We start from the raw sequence: 25,912 nt of genomic DNA on the forward strand, positions 1-25,912 counted from the left end.
TACCCTCCCTGATCCCCCAAATTGTGGCTTAAATGGTCCAGATTCACTCTGAGCTTTGGAAGTTTTGAAAGATCTCTACGTGGTTCTATTCTGGGTTTGCAGCAGAAGAACCTGGACAGTACGCAAGGAAAGGAATCCACAAAGCGTGCAATGCCATAAAGTTAACGAACAAGTTAAAGTACATAAGGTTAGCAGTTTCTAGAGGATAGTGGCGGATGGGAAACAAGGAGCAGTGAAGCAGTGCTTAGGCGTTTGTGCTGCCTGGGACCCTTTTGCTGCAGATTGGTAAACCGCTGGGGTTCCGGTCGCGGCCAGGACTCCCGGCGCATGCGCGGCCAGGACACTCCGCAGGGACTTGCAGAACGTGCGCGGCCGCGACGCCGAGGCGGAGCCTGATGCCCGCCGCGCCCCGCTCCCGGAAGTGTCCCCGGAGCGTTCTGCCGCTCTCGCCGGTTCGCGGCGCTTGGCCGCGCGCCTGGCCCCGTGGGCGGGGACCCGGGCGCCCTGGAGCAGCCGGCCTTGGTTGCCGAGGCGGTGTCGTCGTTGACCATGGCCGACGCGTTCATAGCCGCTGGCGACAGCCCAGCGCCGCCCGCGCCTTCCGGCGCACTCCCCAGGCAGTTCATCTGCTCCTTCCCGGACTGCAGCGCCAGTTACAACAAGGCCTGGAAGCTAGACGCGCACCTGTGCAAGCACACGGGGGAGGTAACGGAACTGCGGAGGGCGCGGTGCCCAGCCCTTGAGCGCGCGGTGACTTGACTGGTGGGCTGTTCCCCTCCGCTTAGGACGGGGCGTGGCCACAGAGCGGCCGCTGTGTCCTGCGGGTGCCGAGGGCCAGGTTTGCTAGTCGTGTTCAGCCTTGGCATCCTGGTCTTAAGTTAGGAAAGGAGCTCAGGAAGTGACAAGAAGTCCTAGGGCCGCGGTATCTTTGCCACGGCTCGTGGCTTCCTACTCAGTCCTTTCTCCTTGGATCCTGAGTCTGCCATTCAAGCACCTTCCGATGATCTGTAAATGCCGCACGGCGAGACAGCCCACTACCCTCCCAGACCGCCACCCTCTGCCCTCCTAGAGCTGGTACAGAGGAAAACTTCCCAGAACCCGGGATTGTGCAAGCAGCACGTGTTCGTTCTTTCATAAGTAGGGGGAAAGTACTGGACAGAACAGACCAGGCTTTTGCTGCCACGGACCTTGTTTTAGCGGATCAGGCAAAGGACTAGGCAGGAATGAAGAGCAGTGAAGAGTGGTCAGGAAAGGCCTTACTGTGTGAGCTGAATAAGAAGGATCTAGCCGGACAGACATTTGAGTCAGGTAGAAAGAATGGCAAAGGGATCCTGGGGTGGAAAGCAGAGCAGTGTGATTAGGTGAGGGGATCTTTAAGAGGTGAGGTCTGAGAGGCCCGGTGGAATCGCTTGTAGTTCAGGGTAGGAGTTTATTTTAGGGCAGTGTAAGCCTTTGGAGGATGTTAGTTAAAGTTATGTGATGTGGCATTCTGGGTTGCAGGTGAGGAAAACAAGACTCATGGAGGCTATGAAATCCGCCCCTTTTGCCAGTTTGGGGCAGAGCTGGGATTGGCAGTGCCTCAGAGGAATGCCACAGAACACGCACTGCCCACATCCCTGCATTCCTGTCTTTGCTTGTTGCACCTACCCTAACTTACAGGCCACCTCCATCATGCAATGCCGTCAAGCATTCTCAGGCTCCACTGCCTTTGAAGACTGATGGCTGTCCTTGTCCCAAATTTTGGGATCCATGTAACCAGTGTGTCTGAGTTAGAGCTTGCCTTTCCTTTTAGACCTGTATGTTGTATTTTGGATATCAGTGTTGCCAGCTTTGTTATACAGTTGGAAAACATGAAGTCATCTGTGTTGTCCCACATCTCACATGCTGATTAACTGACAGATACTCATTGAGCCTGCTCCTTGGTAAGCTGAGCAAGGTTCTGTGGTTCTGCCCTTGGTAGGTAATGCGGCTCACTTGTGCCTTCCTGCCCACTGACTGTTCCCAATCCACTCATCAAGGTCTTAGTACCTCCCTCTTGGATGTCATGGTGGTGTGCTTTCCATAGTTAGACACATGAAACTGGGGATGTGTTTTGGTTTTCCCTGTAGATTCAGAATGGGATTCTGGGCCAGTGAGGAAAAGCAAAAGAACTAGAGGCAGTCAGCCTTCAAAGGCTGGAGAGGGTGAGAATTGGGACCATGAGAACACATGGAGGAGGTAGCCTGTAAGTTAGGGTAGATGCAGGGAGCAAACGCAGGGATGCAGGCCTTAGCTTAAGAAATTAAGGGCCTTCTGCTGAGGCATCACCTATTCTGGCTCTGCCGAAACTGGGAAAATTTGTTGGCCTCCCTCAATGTCATCTGGGGCCCTTCCCACCTCCTGGGTCCCAAATAATGGTTGTAATCAGGGCCTTGAGCTGTTGTCTTTGCTTGGCCCCAGCACCTATGAGCTTTCTCAGGTGACACATTTTCCTGTAACTGTGCTTGGCATTCATTCTCTTACCACAGACACCAGTTAGAAACAGGTTAGCAGTGCTGTGCCATTACTGGAAAGGCTGCCTGCTTATTCCAGGTGATAGCCACAGAGAAAAAGTCTGCAGTGATGTGAGAAGTTGTGGCATTTATGCTGTGTAATTTCAGGTAGGAAAACCTGGTCTTGCTTGAGTATAGCAAGTGTTCAACTTGCTTTCTGAATGGAAATCATCTGTGGATAGGGAGTCTGTGACTTTGCCTAGTAAACACTTTAGGCTTTTAAATAAATACCAGTTAATCTCTAACTAGGGCAAGATTGACATGTTTTTTTCTTCCTGCTAGAGACCATTTGCTTGTGACTATGAAGGCTGTGGCAAGGCCTTTGTCAGGGACTACCATCTGAGTCGCCACATCCTGATTCATACTGGAGAAAAACCATTTGTGTAAGTACAGAACTGGTTTTAGGGCTTTGAGGTAGGAAGTGTTTGGCATATATACCTGCTAAGAGGATTGATCCTAAACTCCCAAGATCATGAATGTGAAGTTGCTTTCATCTTCTTATATGAGAGGAGAATAGGTTTTGAATGTGTGGAAGAGAGAAAGGGTTATTGCAGGTTATTTTTATAATAAATTTAGGAATGAGTTGATAGGAAGTTCCCTTGGTTTGCATCCTCTCATCTCCCTTTAAAACATATAATAATTAGAAATCAATCTTGAAAAACAATTTGGAAATCACTGAATAGAAAACAGTTACCTGGAAAATTCTTGGCTTGGTGTTGTCAAGGTCTTTGTGAACAGTGTAGTCTTTGTAAGTTGCTAGGATAAGTGATAAAAGCATGATGAAGTAGGGCTCTTACTATCTGGTCTGGTGTTTCCCAGAACCAAGCTTTTGCCACCACTACTGTTTAAGTTTTAATTTTATTCTTCTAGAAGTTGCTGTTTCTGGAAGGGTGGAAATACTGCCTTCCTATCTGCTGTTTCATACCAGTGGAACTCAAATTTAGGGCACATCAGATCACTCAAAGAGCTTGTTAAAACAGATTTCAGAGGGCTAGGGGTGTGGCTCAGTGGTAGTATGTGTGCTTAGCATTTGTGAGGCCCTGAGCTCAATCCTGGGCACCACAACAAAGACCAGGAAAGCCACAGACTTCAGGATCCACTTGAATTTGACTTAGTAGGTGCAGGATGGGGCCTGAGAATTGGTATTTCTAGCAAGTTCCCAAATGATGCTGATCTGCCGATCTGGCTCCCACACTCTGAGAACCATTAACCAGATTATTTATCATGAAAACAAAATAGTTTTCAAAGAAGAAAGCAAAACAAAATAACCATAATAGCTGTCCAGAGCTATATGCAGAGACTATGACAGGAAATAGCTGCTTAGAAACTTTTTCAGATACGAGGATTTAATATCATAATTTTGTTCTGTGACACATTTCTTTGTTCAAGAAGATTTCCTAATGGCCTGAGTTGAATTTCTTTGAGTTTTAAGATGAAGCGAACGTGAATTATTTCTTGTCTGAATTACTCAGATGATCTGAGAAAGGTGAATTCATGACATGGGACAGACTTCACTGTCTCCTCCGTGACAGGTCGGAGGCTCTGTCCTAACAGCATGCTAGCCTGCAGGAATGGGGCAGAGTACTGAGGATGGCTTTCATTTCAGTCCCTGCTCATGTGCATAGGGTATTGTCAAAATCAGTGAACCTAAGCACAGCTTAAATTATTTCAAAATATAGTCCACCTAGACCAGAACAGAACAACTAAAGAGGTCTGTGAAGTACTACAGGGATGGTCTTTGACCTGGAAGATTTACTTTGGGAATTTACAAATGTAGTAAAGGTACATACAAGTTGCATGCACACTGTTGTTAGTAGCAAAACATTGGAATCAATCCAAATGCTCATCAGTAAGAACAGGTCAAGGTATATCAACCTGAAGGAATACTATACAGCTAGAAAAATGAATGAAGACATTTTCTGAGAAACCATTGGAAAAAAATCATCACGGCATATTAATCAAAAAACTAATGTATTAACGTCCTATATACAGGGCTACCTTTTTGTGTGTAAAAAAGCAGGGGTGGGACGGGAAGAAACCATTTGCTTTTGTTTATATTGAGAAACCCTAAAAGTCACATAGCAATACTAAAAATATCCATTTTGGAAGTGGCAGGAGAGTGCTGGTTGGGTAGGAACACTGCAGCCACGCTCCTTTTTTATGCATCATGATTTCTGTACAAAGTGACTGTGTGCTCTATTAAATCTTAAAGGGGAATTAGGGCTCGGCCCACCTGCACAGACACATGGAAAGGGCAGGGTCATTGCCACGCAGTGGAAAAACACTTGGTGGTGGTCCTTGAGCTTGCTCCAGCCCAGCCCTCCCTCTCTGTAGCTCCAGGTCATTGGCTCACTGGACAGTACTGCTTGGCTGTCTCTGGGGTTAATTCTTTGTGGCTGAATTTGCTCACAGTCCAAACTGAGCTCTCCTCTCCTTGGACTCCTGCTCTTTTTCTTATCTGGGTAGGGGACAGAACTGTTTGGTCACCTATGTAAAGATAAGGCAGCTCCCTCATCCTTCTCCCCCACCCCCTGCAGCTGAGGTCCCTGACTATCCCCTGGGTCCTCCTGTTCACTCTGCAGCTGTCCTGTCCCAGGCCCTCACTCCCTAGTGCCTGAGGTGTTTTCTCTGCCTCACCTGGCCCTCTCCCTTGTCACCTCCAGATGGCTTCCCTTCTTAACACTGAAGCAGTTTTGACCTCTGCTTACGTGATGAAGTCCAGGTTCCTAGTGTGTCACACAAATGGCCAGTGTGATTTAGCCCTTTGCTGTTTATCTTGCACCGTTTGCTTGATTCTCAGACATGGAATTGTGGTCCAGCTATGCTTAACTAACCGATACCCTTCACCCCCAGTCTGCCCGGGGCCTTCCTGTCTCTGCACCTGCTGTTTGGTTCCTGTCAGGATTTCCTGTCTCCAACTTCCTGCCCCACACGCATGTTGAGTTAGATGCCTGTGTCAGGTTTAGAGTGAAGAAAGAGGCTTAGACAGCATGGCTGTTTGGCAGGACAGTTGTGGAAGTTTTGGAGCTGCTTCTGCCTGCTTTCTCTGTGGTCTTCATCTTGGGGCTTCATCCTTGTGTTCCAAGATGCCTGTTGGAGTTCTGGCTGCTGCATCAGCATACGAGCAGGCAAGGAGGAGGAAGGGGCAAAGGTGTGCCCCCATTTTAACCACTGTGAGAGTTGAACAACTTGGTGGAACTTTGCCACCTGGCCTCTTCTAATGCAGGGAGGCTGGACAAAGCTTTCTGTTGGCCACCTGCTCAGTCGACCCTCAGCATTCTGATCCTGCGGTCGAGGGCTTCTGGTATTCTCTGGTACAGCAATTCTCCCTTGAGCTTCCGTGGGCCTCGGCTCTGGAGTTTTCACTGTCTCAGCAACTCCTGGTCACTGCCTTTCCTCACCTGGCCTTGGGGACCCTCAGTGCCTGCTAGGAGTAACTGCTGAGCATCAGAGTTGAATGGTAGCTGAGACTGAGACTTGGAAAGGAAGTCCTGCTTCATCTGCCAGCCTTATGAATGCTCTTCACAAGAGGCACTTTTTCTTTTTTTTTCTTTCTTTTCTTAAGCTGCACAGAGGATTTAGATCATTCAAGGCCAGGATGCCAACTTATGGGAAACTAGAATGGCTTGGTGATATGCCAGAGAGCATATGGTTTATGGTTCTGCTCCAGGTATCTGTTTTACCTTTAATCATAAGCTGAAACCAAGTTTTTTTTTTTTTTTTGAGACCTTTCTGAAAATGCAGTTTATGGTGACATTTCATGTAAAATTAAGGTTATCAGATTCTAACCTGAGACTGATGTGAGCCTGATTAGAACCTGAGCAGGATTTAGGCCTTGGGACTAGTGTTTTTACCTTCTCTTCTGCTAGTGTATGGAGAATGTCTCATGTAGTATGCTTTATGTTAAAAGTCAAACACGAAAAAGCCTCTTGTTATGTGGTGGTCACATCAGAGTTGAAAGGCCTGTATCATATGGCTTAACACTTTGGAATTTTTTCCTTTTTTTTTTGATGGTGGTGGGGATAAAACCAGGGCCTTGTACATGCCAAGCACATGTTCTTCCACTGAGCTGTATCCCCAGCTCAACACTTTGAAATTTACTATTTTATACTTTCCTTTGGAATATTTTTTATAAATAGGAAGGTACGCTGGGCATAGTGGCACATGCCTGTAATCTCAGCAACCTGAGAAGCTGAGGCAGGAGGATTGCAGTTTTGAGACCAGCCTTAGCAACTTAGTGAGATCCTGTCTCAAAATTTTAAAAATGGGCTGGGATGTAGCTCAGTGGTAAAGGGCCTGTAGGTTCCATCTTCAGCACCAAAAAAAGAAAAATTTTAAAAATAGGGGGATATACATTAAAATTTCTCTTCCCTTGGCTTGTTAATATATTGGTTTATAAAATTTCTTACAGTTGTACAGCTAATGGTTGTGATCAGAAATTCAACACAAAATCAAACTTGAAGAAACATTTTGAACACAAACATGAAAATCAGCAAAAACAGTATGTTGTAAGTATGATTGTATATGCTTTTGTGTAGTATGATTTTCATATGTTTAAATTTTCTGAATATTTTTACACTTATTGCTGATGTTCTAAAGTTTCCATTAACCAAATTTTGTCTCTCAAATATCTAAATTTAGTCTGGTACTGGCTATCCTAATCATAAAGGTTTTATTTTGTAAGCAATCACTGTGCACATTTAAAGTATATAATTGGGTAACTACCTCAACCAAAATATTTTTGCTTTTTCAAATGTCATTAATCTTTAAAGCTTCTTGACATAAAGTAGAATTTTAAGGTAACTAAATAAGTGAAAGGAGCAAATGTGTAGTCTCTAAAATAGTTTTACCTTTAAAGGATTGTTATGAACTGTTGATTTTTTTGTTTTTTCTCAAGACTAACAAACATTTATTAACAGTGTAATTTCGAAGGTTGCAAGAAGGCCTTTAAAAAACATCAGCAGCTGAAAGTTCATCAGTGCGAACATACCAATGAGCCTCCATTCAGGTGTGTGTTGCACGGGGCTGGTGGTCTCTGAAATTCTAGGTGTGAATAAGATTGAAATGCAAAGATTGGGAGCCGATGTTCTGGAACTGCTTCCTAACCAATGTTTTTCTGTTAATATGCATCATATATACCTGTTTATATATGAGGGCATTTTAAAAGGTAAATTTTGTTTTGTTTCTTTAAAATAAATATTTAGTGTGTTTCAGAGAAGGCTATGAGATGGTACAGTTGTAGTCAAGCTTGAAGGGAAGGCTCAGGAATGGCCTATCTGTTCATGTAGAGCCTGTGCAACTCCATGAAATGTCATTATGAAGGCACGAGTTATTTTCCTGTAGAACAAGTGGCCTCAACCTGCAGTTAGAGAGGGTTTCCTGAGGAACACAGAAGGGTGGCTGGACATGTCAGGTAGAGCTACAAAGGGCACCAAGGGACGAGAACTGCGCCTCATGCTGGTGCTCCCTGTGTAGTGAAGCTGGTCATTGTCTTCCTTCTGGCTCACGCTGGCTGCCCTGCGCCCTGGAGTTGCTGCAGTGACAGTGCTGTCATTGCTTGTAGGTCTGCAGCTTATTCCTGTGCTGTCAGTTCCTTTAACACCAAAGTAGCATGTTTTGTTTGTTTTTGGTGGTGCTGGGGATCGAGCATGTGCTTTTTATGGCTCACCTGGGGCTCCTGCATCTGCTGCTGTGTTTTGTCACAAATTGTCATCCTTTGTCACAAATTACTCAGGATTGTTCAGGTATTTACCTAAGCCAAGTCTGACACCTCTTGAGGTATCTTTGTAGCTATGAAAGCAGAATATTTTTCAGTGGTATGATGATGAAGACTGTTTATGTGATCATATAAACAAAAGAAGTAATGTGGCTTTTTTCTCTCAAGTAGTTAATTTTTGCTCCAAGACTATTTAAGTGACTGGAATTTCATCTCTGATTAGATCTACATTTTAATCTTACTTTTGTGACTGGTTGTAGGGAGAGGCAAGATGTTGGAAGAAGTAGAATTAAGTACCATTTGCTCTAAGTGGAGTTCTTTGTGGAAGTGGATTGCTAACATTTCATGTGTTGTAACTAAGGTGTCCCCAGGAAGGATGTGGGAAGCACTTTGCCTCACCCAGTAGCCTGAAACGACATGGAAAGGTCCACGAGGGTATGTATGGATGGCCCTGTGTGCACTCACATGGACAGTCGGGTGTGTTTAATTGACTACTTGGTGCTTTCTATTCTATTCCATGCCCATGCTGAGGAGCAAGAGGGATGCCCTTCTGCTTATTCAGGTCTTGTTCTTTCCCAGTGCCTGCTCCTGCTCTGCACAGAAGCCGTTTGTATCCAGCCAGGGCTTTGCTTCTTTACATCAGTCTGAACCCTTCTGTTTACTACCTGTGCTACTCTCTTCCTTATTGGCTTTTCAGAAGGCTAAGATAATAGGGTGAAGTTTTCACAGCCATGAGACTGTAACTTAACAAAAACTACTTGATTCCGTTAACTACTTCTATTTGTTGTCTTGTTACTAGGAGGGCTTTGTGGTATCTATACTCTAGTTTTCCAGGTCCTAGAATTTTGTTTTTAAATGAATTAGTGAGCAAGAGTGCAAGACAGCCACATTCTTTTTGGTTTGTAGTGGGAGAAACTCAGCTTGTTTCATATGGCTGATAATCCAGTTATTGTGCTTTGCACAATATATATTTTGGATCACAGTGTTTTTCTCTGGATTCTCCTGGTTTATTTTCTTCCATAGCTATACCTTACTTGTTTTTGCAGTATGAAACTTACAAAGATGCAAGACTAGAGGTAGGAGTTACACTGCCCATTCCCTAGCTGAGTCTTGGTGCTGATGGTCTGCCAAGGACAAAGGGCTGGGTAACACTTTTGCTGATGGAAAAAAGAAGCATGCTTAGAGAGGCAGGGAAAGGGAACATGAACCTGTGTGTGTGTTTGGGGTGGGGTTAATTAGCAGGTGAAATATGTACATGGTTTACCTAACGAGATAGAGGCACCCTTCCTGGGGTATCTGCTAGGGTAAAGTCCTAACACAAAGCACCTTGTATACAATTTCACTATAACGTTACCCTTTCTTAAGTTTTTATTCTCACCTCTTGAGTCCAACAGAATTGAACGTTATTGGGAGAAAGGAGAAAGATTTTCAGGCATATAAGTTTCCTTTCTAATTATCAGTGTTTACCCTGAATATTCTAAACAGTCAGAGTACCAGTCTTTTTTTTTTTTTTTTAAACAGGCTATATATGTCAAAAGGGATGTTCCTTTATGGCAAAAACATGGACAGAACTTTTAAAACACATGAGAGAAACCCACAAAGGTAAGGCACACATGAAAGACATGATATAAATATTTGCCACTGCAGAATTGATGTAGTGCTTTTAAAGAGTGGAATGTTAAATATATACAATAAAGTAAAGATTTTTTATGTTTTGTGAAATGCTGGCTCCCTCAGCTGTTTGCCAGGTTAGCAGAGCTGGGCCAGGTCTCCTGGAACTAGCATGCCATGACTTAACATGCCCAAAGGTTCTTGAAGTCTCCAGTGAACAGTCTTGGAAGGCACCAGTGTTCTGTGAGGCGCTTGGGAAAACAGTGCCTCATATTGAAGGACATGGTGTAGGCAATATTTTGTTTTCTCCACCTGTCCAGTTACCATGCTGAGAACCTCTGCTTCTAGATGATGAACACCCAAGGGGCTTGGGAGTGATATAAGAAATTAAACGAATTGAGACAAATCTCCTAGCAGTAAAAGTTGGGGTTAGGCCAAGCATGGTGACACATGCCTGTAATCCCAGCAACTTGGGAGGATGAGGCAGGAGGATCCCAAGTTCAAAGCCAACCTCAGCAACTTAGCAAGACCCTAAGCAACTTGGGACTAGGGATGTGGCTTAGTAGTTAAGTGCCCCTGGATTCAATCCCTGGTACCCCCCATCCCCCTGCAAAAAAATCTTGGGTTAGAGTTTCCTTGGAAATTTCTGTATAGTCATAGGTGTGGGACATTGAGTATGTTATTTATGCATTCAGCATTATTTTTTCTGTGTGGCACTATCTAAGAAAGTTGGTTAAATTTGTCTACTTCACAGAGGAAATATCATGTGAAGTATGCCAGAAAACATTTAAATGCAAAGATTACCTGAAGCAGCACATGAAAACTCATGCCCCAGAACGGCATATGTGTCGATGCCCAAGAGAAGGCTGTGGTAGGACCTACACAACTGTGTTTAATCTCCAGAGCCATATTCTCTCTTTCCATGAGGAACAGCGCCCGTTTGTGTGTGAACACTCTGGCTGTGGCAAAACATTTGCAATGAAAGTAAGTTCTCCCCAATGTGTACAGCCCCCTTTCTCTCTGTGCTTATACATGGGCTTTGGATTGGCATCCTGGGGTCTGCAAATGGGAAGAACTGCTGAGCAGGCATGACACACCTCACACTTTCGCTTCAGCTGCGTGGTTCTTCATTCAGATCTGCAGAATCTACTGGCTTCACCAAGTCTCAGAGTGTGCCCTCCACCAGAAGCATTGGCATCAACAGGGAACTTGTTAAAAATTAAGGTTCTCAGGCCCACTTTAACCCTGCTGAGTCAGAAGCCCTGTGGGTGGGGCCCAGGAATCATGTACTAAGTTGGGGAGCCAATGACCTTGGTATCTATGCTTATTTAGAGTATGTTGGTACTTTGGGTTCTTCTAGATACCATCACTTAAGGACTTGGAAGGGGAAATGAGGGGCCACAGAACTTTGGAGATGAGGGGCCACAGAACTTTGGGGATTTCATCTAGGTCTGAGCAGTGTGCATGGGGTCAGTGAGAATGTGACACTTGGGAGGGGCCTATGCAGTCTGCATTCTCTGGTTGGTGTCTTACAGATTCTTACCCACAATTATAATAGAGACTGAAGAGAGAGCTGAGGTTCACTCAGCACAGTCAACCCTGCTAGAAAACCCCCAGGAAGCTGAGGGTGGCCAGCACTGTTGTCAGTATCAGCAGGACACTGGTCAGGTTTCCCACTAGTGGTCAGGAATATGGTTTGGGAAAATTCAGTTTGAAACAATAAATGACTCGTTTACAACAGATTTCCCCTCTTCAAGACGAGCCACAGTGGTTGGGGTTGTATACATTCCTAAAGTGGTCCTTGGAAGGACAGTGAAAATCACTAGTCCTGGAGTGAAGAATTCTTCCCTTACCCCAGGGGCAGGTATGGGGGGTGGATTTAAATCCTATCCCTGAACAGAAAGAAGACTAACAGGGTAAATAACTTCTGCAGCTTTCATGTTCATGGATTCTCCAGTGTTAAGGTTTTTAAAATACAAGGTTTCTTTTTTTTCTTCACTATAGCAAAGCCTCATGAGGCATGCTGTTGTGCATGATCCTGACAAGAAGAAAATGAAGCTTAAAGTAAGTTGAAGGTGCTTAGGGAAGTTCTTGGTTCTAAAACCTGCAGCGCCTGAAGCCTGGTGTGTGTTCCTCTGGCCCCACTGTGGGGCCTTCCCCACTGTTGAGGACCTGCCTCTCTGTAGGCGTGTTTCTCTGTGAGAGCACACAACTACTGTAAAACTAACCCAGATAATTTTGACTTCGAATTCTAGTTGTCTGTCTTCCTTATTCCCAAAGGTAAAACCATCTCGTGAAAAACGGAGTTTGGCCTCTCGACTCAGTGGCTACATCCCTCCCAAAAGGAAACAAGAGCAAGACGCATCTTTGCCTAAAAACAGAGGGTTGGGGAGCTGCGTGGAAAACAAGGTGCTCTCCACAGTCGCAGTACTTACCCTCCACTAGGCAACTACTGGACCTTGTTGAAGGACTAACAACTGAATTTTTAGTTGCTCAGAAGCCTGTTTTTCTTTATTAAAATCACTGATGCAGAACATTTGATTCCTTGTCATTTCCATTTTCTTTGTTCACAATGTCTCTTTTCTGGGCCTCTTGCAAGTCTCCATGTGCCTTCTCTTCTTTCTTGGTCAGATGACGAAGAACACACATTAAGCCTTTTCCTCCTTTAACAGGTTGTGGCTTGGATAAGAAGGTAGCTATTCCAGGCATAGTCTGAACTATTTGATTAAGTATCTCCTCCTAAAACAGGAAAACAGTTCAAGAATAATTTAAAATCACACAAAAATGTGTGATGAATACACACAAAAATCAGTGTACTAGTGACTTATTTAAATAACTAGCTGATTAGCTCATATATCTGGTTAAGTGACTGAAATCTGCAGAGTAACTCTAAGTGACTGAAGGAACACACCGAAGGCCTGACAGTCTTGAGTCTCCACTCTGTCACAGCACTAAGGGGTCATATTTGGCCCCAGACTAGCCTCTCCTAAAAATAAGTACCAAAAACTAGGCTTGCACCTTGGCAACCTACCTCTTTACCCCCAAAATTTTTAGCTCGGTGCAGTTCCTAACACTGATGCTCACTATCACAGAATCACTTGTTTAAAAAATTAAAATCATGGAGACCCTGGACTCCAGAAATCCTCAACCAATTGGGCTATAATCCAGGCCTAAATGATCCTAATATGGAATTAGGGTTGAAGCCAGTTTACCAATGCTGCTTTTGGTGGGTGATAAAGTTACCCAACTTAAAAGTGGAACAGACAGGGCTGGAGCTGACAGCTCAGTGGCAGAGTGCTTGCCTTGCATGTGTGAGGCATTTGGTTCGATCCTCAGCACCACATATAAATAAATAAATAATAAAGGTACATCAACAACTAAGAAATATTTTTTAAAAAGTGGAACAAACAGCACATAAACTTGTCCTGGCATTGTAAATCAACACATTTCAGCTATAGAATTCTCATAAACACTTAGGACAACCTAAAAGAAGAATCTATGAAGTTTCTAGTTTTCCTATTTTAAAGGCTACACAGTCAACAATCTGTAAAATAGAACAGTATATTAGCTTACACATTTTTCATATGGCAAGGTATGTTATAATGGAAAATACAATATGCTTGCGCTTTGAGAAGAAACAAACTGGAAAGCTCTTGTCATTACTGGGAAGTAGAATTACACTCACTTTTCTTTGCCTTTAATTTTCCCAGATTTTCTACAAATGTATATTTATATCAGAAAACAAAAAACACAAGTGGTTACTTATTCCAGCTTTTACTTACCATCTTATTTTCTTGCTCATCTGCATTTTTCCCCTTCTTTATAGTAATTTGAACTTGGTATTTTTTCTCAATCCACTGCTGAATCTGTTTACTCTTTGTGTCCAAATCATGTTGTTCAATATTTGAAGAAAAAGTTAGTTCCTTTGTCACAGCTGGTCCTGGTTTGAAACAGTGAGATTTGATGCTAGGACTACTTACTAGTCTCCTTTGAAACCCGAACTTGCATGCACAACTTGAAGATCTTAGGTTGCCACAGAGGCCTCAATGGTCCTCATCTGACTTGTAGCTTCACAGACCAGTAACTGCTCTTTTAAATTGGGGAGATAGACATAAAGTACCAATATTTTACCTGCCAGTTCAAATCTGATAGGGTTTTTGCATTATATATAACAGAACACTATAAATCAGGAAGAAAAATAACCAAGAAAAAATGAACATGAATAGGCAACTCAAAAAAGCTCAAATGGTGGCAGGAAACAGAACAGTAAGTAATGATTTCTTACCTATTAGCATGCAAAAATTATAGCATGACAGTACTAAGTGTAGGTGAGAATGTAGAGAATTTTCATATGTTGCTGATGAGAGCAAGTGCAACTATGTGACTTCATTGAATTTATAGTATGAACAAGTGTTCATAATAATGAAAAACTGGGAATAAACCCAATGTCATGAAAATGGATTAACAAATTTGATATGTTCTTAAAATATGGTAATTATAATAAACTAGCTATAGCTATTATGTAAATATGAACAGATGTTAGAAACAATAGTGTCATTTATACTTTCTTACTATTAAAATCTAGTGTTTATGGGTGTATCTATGTAATGAGTTTAGCAAGTGGATCTACACACTAACAGTGAGCAAGGACACCTCTAGGGAAGGGGCTTCAACTTTTCTGTAGTGATTTCTACTAAATATGTGAAGTATAACCATGTTAACACTTGTTCATTTTGGATGATGGGTAACAAGGTTTATTATCTATTTTTTCTGTAACCTTTTAAATGAAAAAAAAAATCTTTTAAAAAGAGTTTTTAACACCTTGCTTCCTGGCAGTTCCTACAGTTGGTCCTGGGTCTCCATTAGCAATGCCTTCCATATATTAGCCCTTCAACTTCTCCAGTCTGTTCAGCTTTTGTTTTTGTGGTTGTTGTTCAACTTTTTTCAATGACATAGTTTGATGTCCTTTCCCCTCTGGTTGATCTCTTCTGAATATCTATTTTCCAATCAACATCCTTGTTAACTCTTGTGGTACAAAACTGAGCCACAGTCAACATGTGCTTTTCTCAAAGCACAAAACCTCAGGATGGCTGCCCAGGTACCAGTTTTCTGACAATTGTCCCAGGGTGCTTCCCAGTGAGCAATCTTCCATAACAATCAGCACTTTTTAGGAACCATGAAAAACAAGGATATCTTCACTTAATATCCAGCTCATGGCTTCTGTGAGGCTTCACAGATAAGTGCCTGGAATGGTGACTGGCCAGTGGCGTATGCAAATGAGCATCACAACTGATATTCTAATAAGATGCTTTGGTATGAGGTGCAATTTGGACCCCTTCAAAATTTAAAAGGTGCTTCCAAATAATTAACCAAACACTTCTAGTTAAGAGATGAGAAAAGCAAAACATAAGGAAGGAGTTAAGTGAATTGTCTAGGACAGGTCTGATTCCACCTCTTCTGAATTTCATTGCATCACTCAGAGACAAGGCGACAGGACAGAGGCAGGGTATTTCAATTGTTTTGGTTGGTTCGCCTTGTTTCACCCTCCAATTTACAAAGGTTCAAAGGAAGAGACAATAGATACAGGGAATTAAATAAGGAACAGAACTAAGGGACAGCGGAGGAGTCAAAGACACTGGGAATGCTGGTAAAACCATGAATATTTTGAATTTTCCAGTTTCTCGTTTCCCACTGTCACAGGCATCATGGCAGATGCCAAAGTTTAAATTGCCAATTTTTGGTCCTAAAGGATTCAAGAAACAAACAGCAAAATACCTACCAGCTTTTAGTTTGGCCTTTTCCATGTCTCTGAGCCGTAGCCGTTCCTGGTGAATCTGTGTTCCTGTCATGAGCTGGTATTCCGGGGGCTCTGTGCTGACGTTCCTCCTCACTAGCCTCAGGTCTCGCTCTTCCATGAGTCTAATCGCATCTGCTCGGTGCATGTTTCCCAAATCATTGCCCTTCTCATCAAGGACACGAATAATTCGCTCACCAATTTTCCTTCCAATATTACTGAAAGTCGTATCATTCTTTTTTTTCGTTTTCCTCTCATCCTGGCTGTCCTCAACTGTACTAAATCTTTTTGCATGAATTAGGTAGGGCAGTCTTGGGGCAGAAGCAACCAGGGACAACTGTGCTGGGACTGTCTTTTGTACAATGTGTTTATCAAAACACCTTCCAATGCAATTATTTTCAGTCCTTAAGGTTTGTAGCATTAACCTCTTCAGAAGAGCAGCCATCCTAAGAAAGTAATAAGAAAAGTTCATTAAGATTCAATCATTTTCCAGGAATTATGGTACACACCTGTAGTCCCAGCTACAAGGAAGACTGAGGCAAGGAGGATTACAAGTTCAAGGCCAGCCTTGGCAACTCAGTGAGACTCTGTTTCAAAATAAAAAAGGGATGGGGATCTAGTTCAGTGGTAGAACCCTTGCCTAACATACACAAGGCCCTGGGTTCAAATTTCAATACCACCCAAAAAATTAGATTAATCATTCCCATAGTCTGCTATGTGATATATACTGGGCCACAGGCTGCCTTCTGTAAGTGTTATGGAAATGCTGTTCTCAGGACGACTAAATCCATGCATAGAAGTTTGCACCAGTAAGATGGACCATTGGGTAACCCAGGCCAGATTAATTCATGGTGGTACTGTTCCTAGTACAAATAGTTATCAGAACAACCCAGGACTGCACATTTTTTCTCCTATGCTCTTCTATACTCACTTGACTATTTTTGCCAGGAACTTATAGTGTCAACACTAAGAGCAAAGATCATACTGAGGGCTTATTTGTGAGGATGCAGTATATAAAATGCCTGCTGATTTATAAATATCAGTTCATAAATTGCTAACCATTTATCTGTATATCTGATGGTATATAAAAGTTAAGAATAGTATTATGGGAAGGGGAACCCTCCAAGAAGTATACTGACCTACTGGAAGAACAGACTGTCAGAAAAAATACCCCCTGACATAAACTGAAGTGCTAGCCTCATAAACTATAAAGATCACTACCCAGGTAAGGTAGGCATTACTAGCAAGTGTTAACTAAGCATTAGGCATATATGACATTGGATTTACTTTATGGTGTAAGACTGAATTTGAAATGCTTTAAAATGACACATTGATTTTGTTTCTCTGCTATCAAAATGCCTCTCTCATTCAAAGGTTTGGTAAATCTTAGACACACAGGCTAAAGGAGTGACAGGAGGACCCATTCATCTCATTTAGGGTCTACTAAGAAACATAAAGAAACAAGGATTCAGAGAGGTATGACTTATGAAAAGTCAAAGAGGACAGGAGGAAGTGCCTCCTCCCAAAGAATGCTCACTGCATGGCCTACATGAGAATCACTGATGGTATATAAAACTGGAAACTCCCTCGGGCCCTGGTTATGATCCATGTCCTATCCCAGCATGATCCGTTACTCCTCATGTTGATGAGTGACCTGGAAAAAGAAATGGCCCTGGTTTTGTTCTTCATAAGAAGCACAAATTGCTCTCCATAATGAGGCTGAGCTGTTTAAGAGCTAGAACTCCAACTTACAACACTGGAAAAAGTCCCCATATATCTTTGGCCAATTACTTAACCATTTTTTAGCTATTAAATTGAAACGACTTAATAACCATTCAGAAAATATTTAAGAACCCTGTAAACTCAAAAGAATCAGCACTAAAACTTGAACTTATTCCTGTTTGTTAATCTTCAAAATGGCCATGTGCTCTTCCCAAATTCCCTAGCTCAGTGACCTGCATGCCTAGCCCTTTGGAGGCAAATGACATCTCCACTCTCCCTTTCAATCCAATCCATTATCAAGTCTCAGCAACTTTACCTTCCTAAGTCCCACTCAGATTTATCCACTTTTTCCTATATTCACTGCCACCACTCTTGCTTATGATTGTCCATCTTGGGCTGGGGATGTGGCTCAAGCGGTAACAAGCATGCGGCTCTGGGTTCGATCCTCAGCACCACATAAAAATAAAAAGATGTTGTGTCCACCGAAAACTGAAAAATAAATATTAAAAAATTCTCTCTCTCTTCTCTCTCTTTAAAAAAAAAATATATTGTCCATCTCTTGTTGGTCCCTGCAACCAATTTTAGCCACCACACTGCTGTCCAAACCACACCAGCCCTTCTCCCCACCCCAATTTAAAACTAACTGGCTGCAGTTAAAGACATCAATCTTCAGTAGGCCGAAAGACGCTTCTCACTTTTTTCTGCCTAAACCACATGGCCTTTTCACTTTTTAAAGTACTCTTTCCTTCAGTATAGGAAACTAAGGGAAATATGTCAGAGGCCAATTAATGCCTCTGCTCTTTCTCAGGGCATTATTTCTATTACCTCCACAAGTAAGCCAGACATGTCACCTTCTTTCCCCCATTTGTCTGTTGGGTTCAACATAAAATATTTCCACAGTCCGACTTATTCTTCCCTTATAGCACTTATTACAATTATAACTTTGCGATTATCTTAATACTATTGCGCTCCCTCACTAGACCATGAACTCTGAAGCAGGGAACAAATGTGGTTTATTCATTAACGATGAGACTGGCACCATAGTTGATCTTCCATAATCTCCCATCCACCCTCTTATTTTTCTTAGACTGACATCTTCTGTAACTTCTGTACTTGGAACTGTGGCTTCTCAGTAAGAAAACTTACTTTACGTCTCGTGCGAGTCTTAAACCATGGCACCTACTAAGCGATAAATGGGAGGGGGGACCCCACAGTCACTTCATGAACTTCCTACTAAGAACTCCCCCGGGGACAGCAGGCAGCAAAAGAAATGTATTTGCTTAGCTCAACCTTTCTAAACGCAAGCGCTCTCCACTAGTCTGGATCAGCCGAGCTGCGATCATGCTCTAGCCCAGGGAGCGAGCGCTTCCGGGAGGAGCTGACTTAATCACGTGCCCAGCGCTTGCCACGCCCACCCGGCAGAGTGCTCGCGACGCGCCAGGACGAGAAAGGACGTGGGGACGTGCTGCGTGCGTGCGTGCGTGCGTGCGTGCGTGCAGGCGGGCCGGAATGGCAGGTGGAACCGGCAGCACCCAGTAGGACGGTTGCCGGGTCTAGGTTGGTGGTTACTGGGAAGCTTGGGCTGTGACCTGGCCCTGAAAGCTTCGGCTTTGTAATCTCTCGGAACCCCCGGCCTCCCACTCGGTGCTTCGGGGATGCGGAGGGCTCGCCACCCTCCGCCCGGCAGGACGTTAAGCCTGACCTTGCATGTTCCCGGGCCAATGCAAGGCCGCTTGCTCTGCACGCACATCCCCCAAGACCACGTCCTCCCTCCACAGGTCCCCTCACCGCTCGGCCCCCTTTACCTTTAGCATTACCTGTAACTGGGGTCGGCGATTGGTAATGTCTGACAAAAAGAGCCAGTGAACGAGCTCGGCGTCAGGACCCTTTCGCTTTCCGTAGTGGGCAGGGCTTCTCTTGTCCTTTAAAGGAAAGGTGACTTGGGAAAATTTTCCCCCGACAAAAAATGCTGAGGGCATGGGTAACTAATTGCAGGGAGATTGCTACTCTTCTCCCGCTCCAGTTGCGAGATGAAGATCAGTCACATCGAGGTTTTGCAGCAGTAGCTGATCACTTTCACTAGTTACATTACGTTAATGCCAGTATTTTTATTTAGTGAGATATTTAATACAATGTTTTATAAACGTCTCACAATCTTTGTGAGTTAGGAAACATTGTCCTCGATTTACAGGTGAAAGACAGATTCAGGAAGTAAAAACATTCTCTTAATTCCCAGATAACGCTAGGCAAGCTGGAACCCCGCCTCCGACCACCACTTGCAGTTTCTGGGTTCCTAACTGAGGCTTCCCGAAGAAACCGGTGATGGATAAGGAGCAAGTCAGATTAAAGTGCTGTTCGAATTGCGAGTTGTTCTAAGCGGTCGTCAACGCAGCGTGTTTAATTGACTTCCCAGAGTCAGCGAAGAGCCAGTTCGGAACCCTGCTGTTGTATGAACCCCGTGGTTTCTCTCCTCCGGTCTGTGGGGGCCCACCCTCTACCACCAGGCTTCTGGCTCCGTTTTAGTGTTGGTGTTAATCACCTTCCTCTCTGATCATTAGTTAAAAAAAAAAAAAAATGCTTAGTGTCAGAGTGAGAATCTGCAGGCTGGGCTTAATGAAGCCAACTTAATCGTTCCATTCCTCCTATAAAGTTGAACTATCGTTTACTGGCTACTTATAGTCTGCTGGAATACCTTGTCTTTTAATGGTCATTAAATAATTCTTTGAATCAGGTATTACCTCTTGTAAGTGAGGAATCTAGGTCAGCCTTAAATAGCTACATGAGAGCAAAGACTATGTCTCCTGTTCTTCATCAAATAACAGCATCTGGCACTTTAGGCACTGATAATTTGTGACATAAACCTTGAGGCAACTCGTGTGTGACCAAGTTGAGGGTTAGTGGCTGCATGTTCGCCATTTCCAAGTTAGGGATTCATTTTATTCTACTGATATTATTCCTTAGTACTAAGACACTAAAAAAAAAAAAAAAGTAGATATAGACATAGAGTGAATAGGGCAATGCCCTGGGAAGTAGTAGGTGCTCTACATCGGTAAATGCCCGCATTTATGATAACATTTACTTACCAGCCAGTCACTGTTCTAAACACTTGACATTATGTCAAATTAATTTAATCCTCAGGGCAACAGCATGAGCTAATTACTATTATTACCCATTTCACAGATGAGATAACTGAAACATGAAGAAATTAAGTAATTTGCCCAAGTTTACACAATCAGTAGAAGAATCAAACATTTTTTAAAAAGAAAAAACTCAGTGGGGCTGCAGTTGTGGCTCAGTGGTAGCCCACTTGCCTAGCATGTGTGAGGCACTGAGTTCAATCCTCAGCATCACATCAAATAAATAAAGGTTTAAAAAAAAGTTAGAAAAAACTTGAACAGCTGTGTGCTCTTAACCCTAAATACTCCTTATGCTGCTGCACTAGAGTAGTGATTGAAGTGTGGACTTAAAAGTCCTCCTGTTTGGAGCCCCTCTTTAAAGGGTCACATGTCTAGAGTGATTTGGGCAGCTTTCTGCTGTTGTCAGGTGTATCCAACACCTATAAGATGGTTGTTTAGTTCTCCTGGGAGGACATAGCAGAAAAGAGATGGATATTACAGACATGCTCTCAAGTGGAGAGAACCCATTTTTTTTTTCTTCTCTTGAACTCTCTTTTAACCTTTAGTTGAAATGAGTTGTGGAGGCCTTTGAAGAGTCATTGAGAGCCTTGGACTCAGCTTGGTGGTGGCAGATTTTGGAGACCTTTGAATAAAGAGTGCATAAAGCAATCACTGGCTCCTCCAAGCCCCCTTCCTACATTTATGGTCTCTACTTGCTAAGGCACACTTTCTGGGTTGGGGAAGTGATTACTATGCCACAAATCTGTAAACTGATCCATTGTGTGCATAAAAAAGGACTGGGACATCCATAGAGCTTTCCCAGTTGTCATTATTTCTGTCCCTAATTTACAAATAAAACCCAAGTAACCCAATAAGACTCATCCTTGCAACTAAAATGACATTTTCTATCAATAGTAAATCCCATGGCAATTCCATGGATTTTTCTCAATGGTTATATTCCTGTTTTGCTCTGGCAAAGGATTAATGAAAATATTCTGTCCCTCTCCTTGCTTATTAACTTTCACAATCCTTCTCTTTCCACTGACACCAGGAGACATGTAAGATTCAGTTCTTATCCCAAGGTCCTTGAGATAATATCCGTCTTGCAGAGAAATTATTCTATGGTGGCTTCTCTAAAAATTTATTAACACTAGACCATGATGCTACAATGACAGAAAGAATTAATTTTAAAAGCAAATATTTTTAAAAAAATCTAGTAAAAATTCTGAGATAGTTTTTTTTTTTTTTTTAAGTTACATAGATGCTATCAAGCTTGTGTGGGTTTATACATTCAGTGTGTTCCTTAACAAGTAGTTATTCTGGGACTACAGTTACTTTATATACTCCGCCATATGATTGTAAGCTTTTATTAGTGCAGTTTTGTTGAATAGGGGAATTGAAGTCTGTTGTGTGTGAGATCCTCTACAGTGTCAACTAAATCTTCCTGAGATTCATTGTCGTAAATGGCAGCCAACTCTGCCGTTACAGTGCCAGTTTAATCACTGAGAGGATCCATGTTTGCCGTAGCTTTTGTTTACCAACTCGTAAAAGGACATAGAAAGCAAGAAATGGGATCAGGGGCTTTAACTCAGTATTAGGAAACGAAATGAAAATCTCCTGAAGATATTCACAGCCTGATACCATGTGTTTATTATCATAAACTATTGTCTGGAAACCTTCATAAGGAATCTCTACCATTCACCTTTTGCAGGACTGTGGTTAATCTGCTTAAAACATGTAAACATCCATCTAATTAAAAAAAGAACAACAAAAACAAACCCCAGAAACCTCCAGGCAAGGGTATTTTAGCTTCTTGTTTCAATGTTTATAAGATTCAGGAATCTTTTCCTGTGTGTAACCTAAATTCATTTCATTCCTACTTAGGCTGGTTTCCCAGTAGAGCTGGAGAACATCTGGTGGCCACATCTATGTTATAACCCTTTGTGTGCTCCCAAACTATTATTAGATTCAGAATAAATTTCTCCATCATGTGTAAGATTTCCCATAACATTACACATCAGATTAATCATTTCTCTTGTGAAAAAATGATGAAACCAATTACTAAAAAACAGTAGTGGTTGTGATTGAGCAAAAGAAATATGTCTAAAATGAGTGACATTGCAATGAATATTTTTAAAAGCTTTCGTATCTGTGAAAAAATGTTTATATATGGAAGTTTCATTTATGTGAAGACTCTTAGTGCAAATGAGTGAGAAGAAAAACAGCAGAGCCATGTATTTCTGTTTCAAAAGTATTGAGTTTGGGGGTGATTCTGTTACCTTTGGTCATTTTTGAAATATTTAATGAAAATAATTCTCATTGCTTTTGTAGGATGTCATGTAGAACTAAAGAGCTAGTATATGAAACCTTGCAAGATGTTCAGTGTTAACTACCTATGGAAATCAAAGCAAAACAGAACCAAGTTATTAGAATTTTACATTTAAAATAGAACTAAATACTATTTTTAAATGCACAGCTGAGATCTTCTAGTTTATAGCAACTTGAAGAAAGCAGGACTGATGGAAAATACAACGTTGGTGATAGAACAAAGCTGTACTCTCACTGTTTCCCACCTTTGAGGCAAACAAAATTAAAGGCAAATAATTCCATTTGGGACAGTTCCTCCAGTGTGGAGTTTTATATGTTTACTGTACGGGGAAGACTTTCCACTGTCTTTGGGAGTCATTGTTTTGCTGCTTTTCCCCTGAAAGTTGCTAGGTTCTGCTGCAAAGATTTTAAAGGATGCTTTGTTGGCAGGCAAGCTAGGACGCATCCGTGACCTTATCAAAGTGGAAATGAAAGCTCTCAGTTTTTCTTCTTTCTTTCTGTCTTCTTTTTTTCCCCCTTTTGCAACAGTAAATCTACTAATTTTACAGTCAGTTGAACAGCAATGGATTAATTTGTGTAAAGTCTGCATTCACAAAGGAAACCTGAACTTCATTGGCTTGAATGCCTGAAACTGCAGTGTGATATTTGAAGGGTAGACACTCTTACAACTTGCTCTAGAAGGATGCAGGCAGGCCACTGTCACCTGCTTCTCAGCACAGGTGCTGACCCCTCGGTCGATGCGGGGCCTCCTGACAGGGTAGCAGGAAGGCTGGGTCTTTGTGTGCTACAGAGAACGCTTTTCCAATGACAAGGCCAGTTTTCTCCAGCAGCCTCAGGAAGCAGAAGAAAGGAGAGGTGAAGGTCACCACTAGGGTCATGATGGGTTAAATTTAGTTAACATCAGAGGTTATAGCTTTTAACAAGAGCTTCAAGAAAACTTATTCGAAGATGCAATTTGTTTCTTCTTTGTCCACTGTTATTTTTTTTAACCCTATTGATGTGACAGCTTAACAAAGTTTTTACATGCTGGAGGTTTTCATCCTTTAAAGAATAAAGAACTGTGTTCCTAAAAGAGATGCAGGTGGAGGGCTTTATAAAGCTTCCATGATTTTCAAATTGGGAGCTTTAAAATAGGCTCCCTGCTTGGCTAAGTCAAAAATAATCTGTGAGGGATGTTGAAAAAAATCCCCATTAGAAATGGAGGAACGCTTCAGCAATCAGATGCAGAGGCTCAAACTTCTAGAAGATTCTTTGTATTTTTCTCTCAGCTGTCCTAGCATAGATTTCCCAGTTGTTCAAAATTACCAAAGAGGCCTTCTCTTAGTTTCCCTGGATGTAGGTGTCTAAATTTAGAGCATTATTCTGGGCAGAACAACTTGTTTATTTCTATGTAAACAAAAAAGATGGTTATAGATTTCTGGATATATCCTTTATGCTCTCTCTATAATTAAGTTACTCAACATTTTCTGTTGAAGGATTGATATGTTATGAAAACGGTTCTCTCAAAAGAGAGTCAGGTACACTCCAGCCTTTCAATTGGAAATGTCTAGTTACCTAGGACTCAGGCTGAGTGTTCTTCCTCACACTAAGGCCTTATGTGTTATTTAGATGTACTTCTCTTATAAACAAGAGGCTTGGCTTTTTAAATGAGTTTTACATATTCTTTTAGGTTATGTGTTAGCATGCTGAACTTGGGATTTTGAGATATGCTGTCTACCCACTGGTCAACAAGGTAAATGTGTTGTACACATCTGAGTGCCAAACTATACTATGTGTTTGAAAATATCTTTGTTTCAGGTAGGGTGAGAATCATTTAATTATTATTTGGGAAATTATATCTCTTGTATAAAAGAATTTCTAGACAGCTAAGTGTATTTCTTGAATTAATACAAAGCTTTCTTATTCTTATCAGTTTGAATAAAAGTATTTTATCTAATAAATTATGAGAATTTTCTCACTTTCTGAAATATGGTATAAATTTTTTAAAGAACTGGTATCATTACTACTGTACATTATTATATGGTGATATATAATACAGTCAGATTTGTATTAAATGCCAGCATACTACATATGGCTCAAGCTGTCATGAGTTTTTGAGTTTGTAATCCTACTCCTTATAGGTTTTCTTACTCTTGCATTATACTGGAAGTTACCTCTTCTTGCTGCTCTAATTGCCTAGCTAGTCTTAATAGTCCTCCCTTTCTGAAGTTCTACTCAATGTCAAATTCAGTCTCATCTGGTCTAATGCAGGCATCACCTGAAGGATTTTCTAGGTCTTCATTTCATCTTATTCCAAATCAGCCCACGCACCATTGCCAGTATAAGCTTGTCATACTAAAGCTTCATTTTGTAACATTTCCTTGCAAAACAAAACAAAAACCAAGATAAACAAAACTCAAAACACTTCTGGTGGTTTCCCACACCTGCCTGCTTAATTGAATGATGATTTTCCGCTCTGGCATTTATCACCCTCTGCAACATATCTTTTTACAGCCTTTTGTAGTAAAGGAGTCAGTCCATTTGCCTGGCCCCTTTCTCAGGTCTTTACTCCTGCTTCTGAAAGGGCTGCCGATACCCAAATGTCCTGTCATAGACATTTAGGGCAGGATAGAAGCCTTACCTGTACCTGTAAGAAATTAGTCCACAGACGGTGATGGCTTGCCAGTTTGAACTGGCAGATGAGTTGGGTGTCAAAGGGTACTTGTGACAGGAGCACTAACTGGATATCTGTTCTCTTTCCCAAGCTTGAGCAGGCACAGGCTGCCCAGAATAATTCCGTACAGAAAGTTGTGGCCATATACCTGCATTCTGACCAATGGAATTTATAAAGTGAGATAATCATTAAGTCCTGGGATAGCCCTAACCCTTTTGTTCTGGTAGAATCATTAATAGCATCACTTTCACTGTCACAAGGATTCAAGTTTGATAGCATATTATATAGTCAACCTAAATCAGCAGATATGGAATGGGCAACTTTCAGAAAGTTCTCTGAAAGAGACAGAGTTCTCTTCTTGCTCCCTTCCTTCCTTCCTGCTGGCTGGAAGGTGGACATAACTGCTGACCTTCAGTGTCACTTTGGGGGATGAGGAGATCA

The 25,912-nt window shown here is 42.2% G+C and overlaps 2 protein-coding genes across 6 annotated transcripts; one reads left to right on the forward strand and one right to left on the reverse strand.

The window, feature by feature from the left end:
- Positions 1-396: 396 nt before the first annotated feature.
- Gtf3a (general transcription factor IIIA) lies at positions 397-12,392 on the forward strand (the record flags this gene model as incomplete). The annotated part of the gene is made up of 9 exons (XM_046453931.1): positions 397-705; positions 2,814-2,914; positions 6,943-7,039; positions 7,451-7,539; positions 8,609-8,682; positions 9,769-9,849; positions 10,613-10,842; positions 11,863-11,922; positions 12,139-12,392. Coding segments are annotated over 9 exons (1,206 nt in total), but the record flags the coding sequence as incomplete, so codon positions are not given.
- Positions 12,352-19,342, reverse strand: Mtif3 (mitochondrial translational initiation factor 3). Of its 5 annotated transcripts, none has more exons than XM_046454131.2 (4): positions 19,192-19,342; positions 15,638-16,098; positions 13,641-13,798; positions 12,352-12,597 (listed from the first exon to the last, which is right to left on the reverse strand). In XM_046454131.2, exons 2-4 carry the CDS (start codon positions 16,095-16,097, stop codon positions 12,379-12,381), a joined length of 837 nt encoding a protein of 278 aa, XP_046310087.1. In that variant the 5' UTR covers position 16,098; positions 19,192-19,342; the 3' UTR covers positions 12,352-12,378. The 5 variants fall into 5 exon arrangements, with proteins under 5 accessions (XP_046310087.1, XP_046310089.1, XP_046310086.1 ...); XM_046454133.2 differs by having other exon boundaries at positions 19,180-19,203; XM_046454130.2 differs by lacking the exon at positions 19,192-19,342 and adding an exon at positions 18,665-18,752.
- Positions 19,343-25,912: the final 6,570 nt, after the last annotated feature.

This window comes from Marmota monax, unplaced genomic scaffold, assembly GCF_021218885.2.
Source record: "Marmota monax isolate L192 unplaced genomic scaffold, Marmota_monax_Labrador192_F-V1.1 WCK01_AAM20220418_F8-fsc00011, whole genome shotgun sequence".
In the NCBI taxonomy this organism is placed as follows: domain Eukaryota; kingdom Metazoa; phylum Chordata; class Mammalia; order Rodentia; family Sciuridae; genus Marmota; species Marmota monax.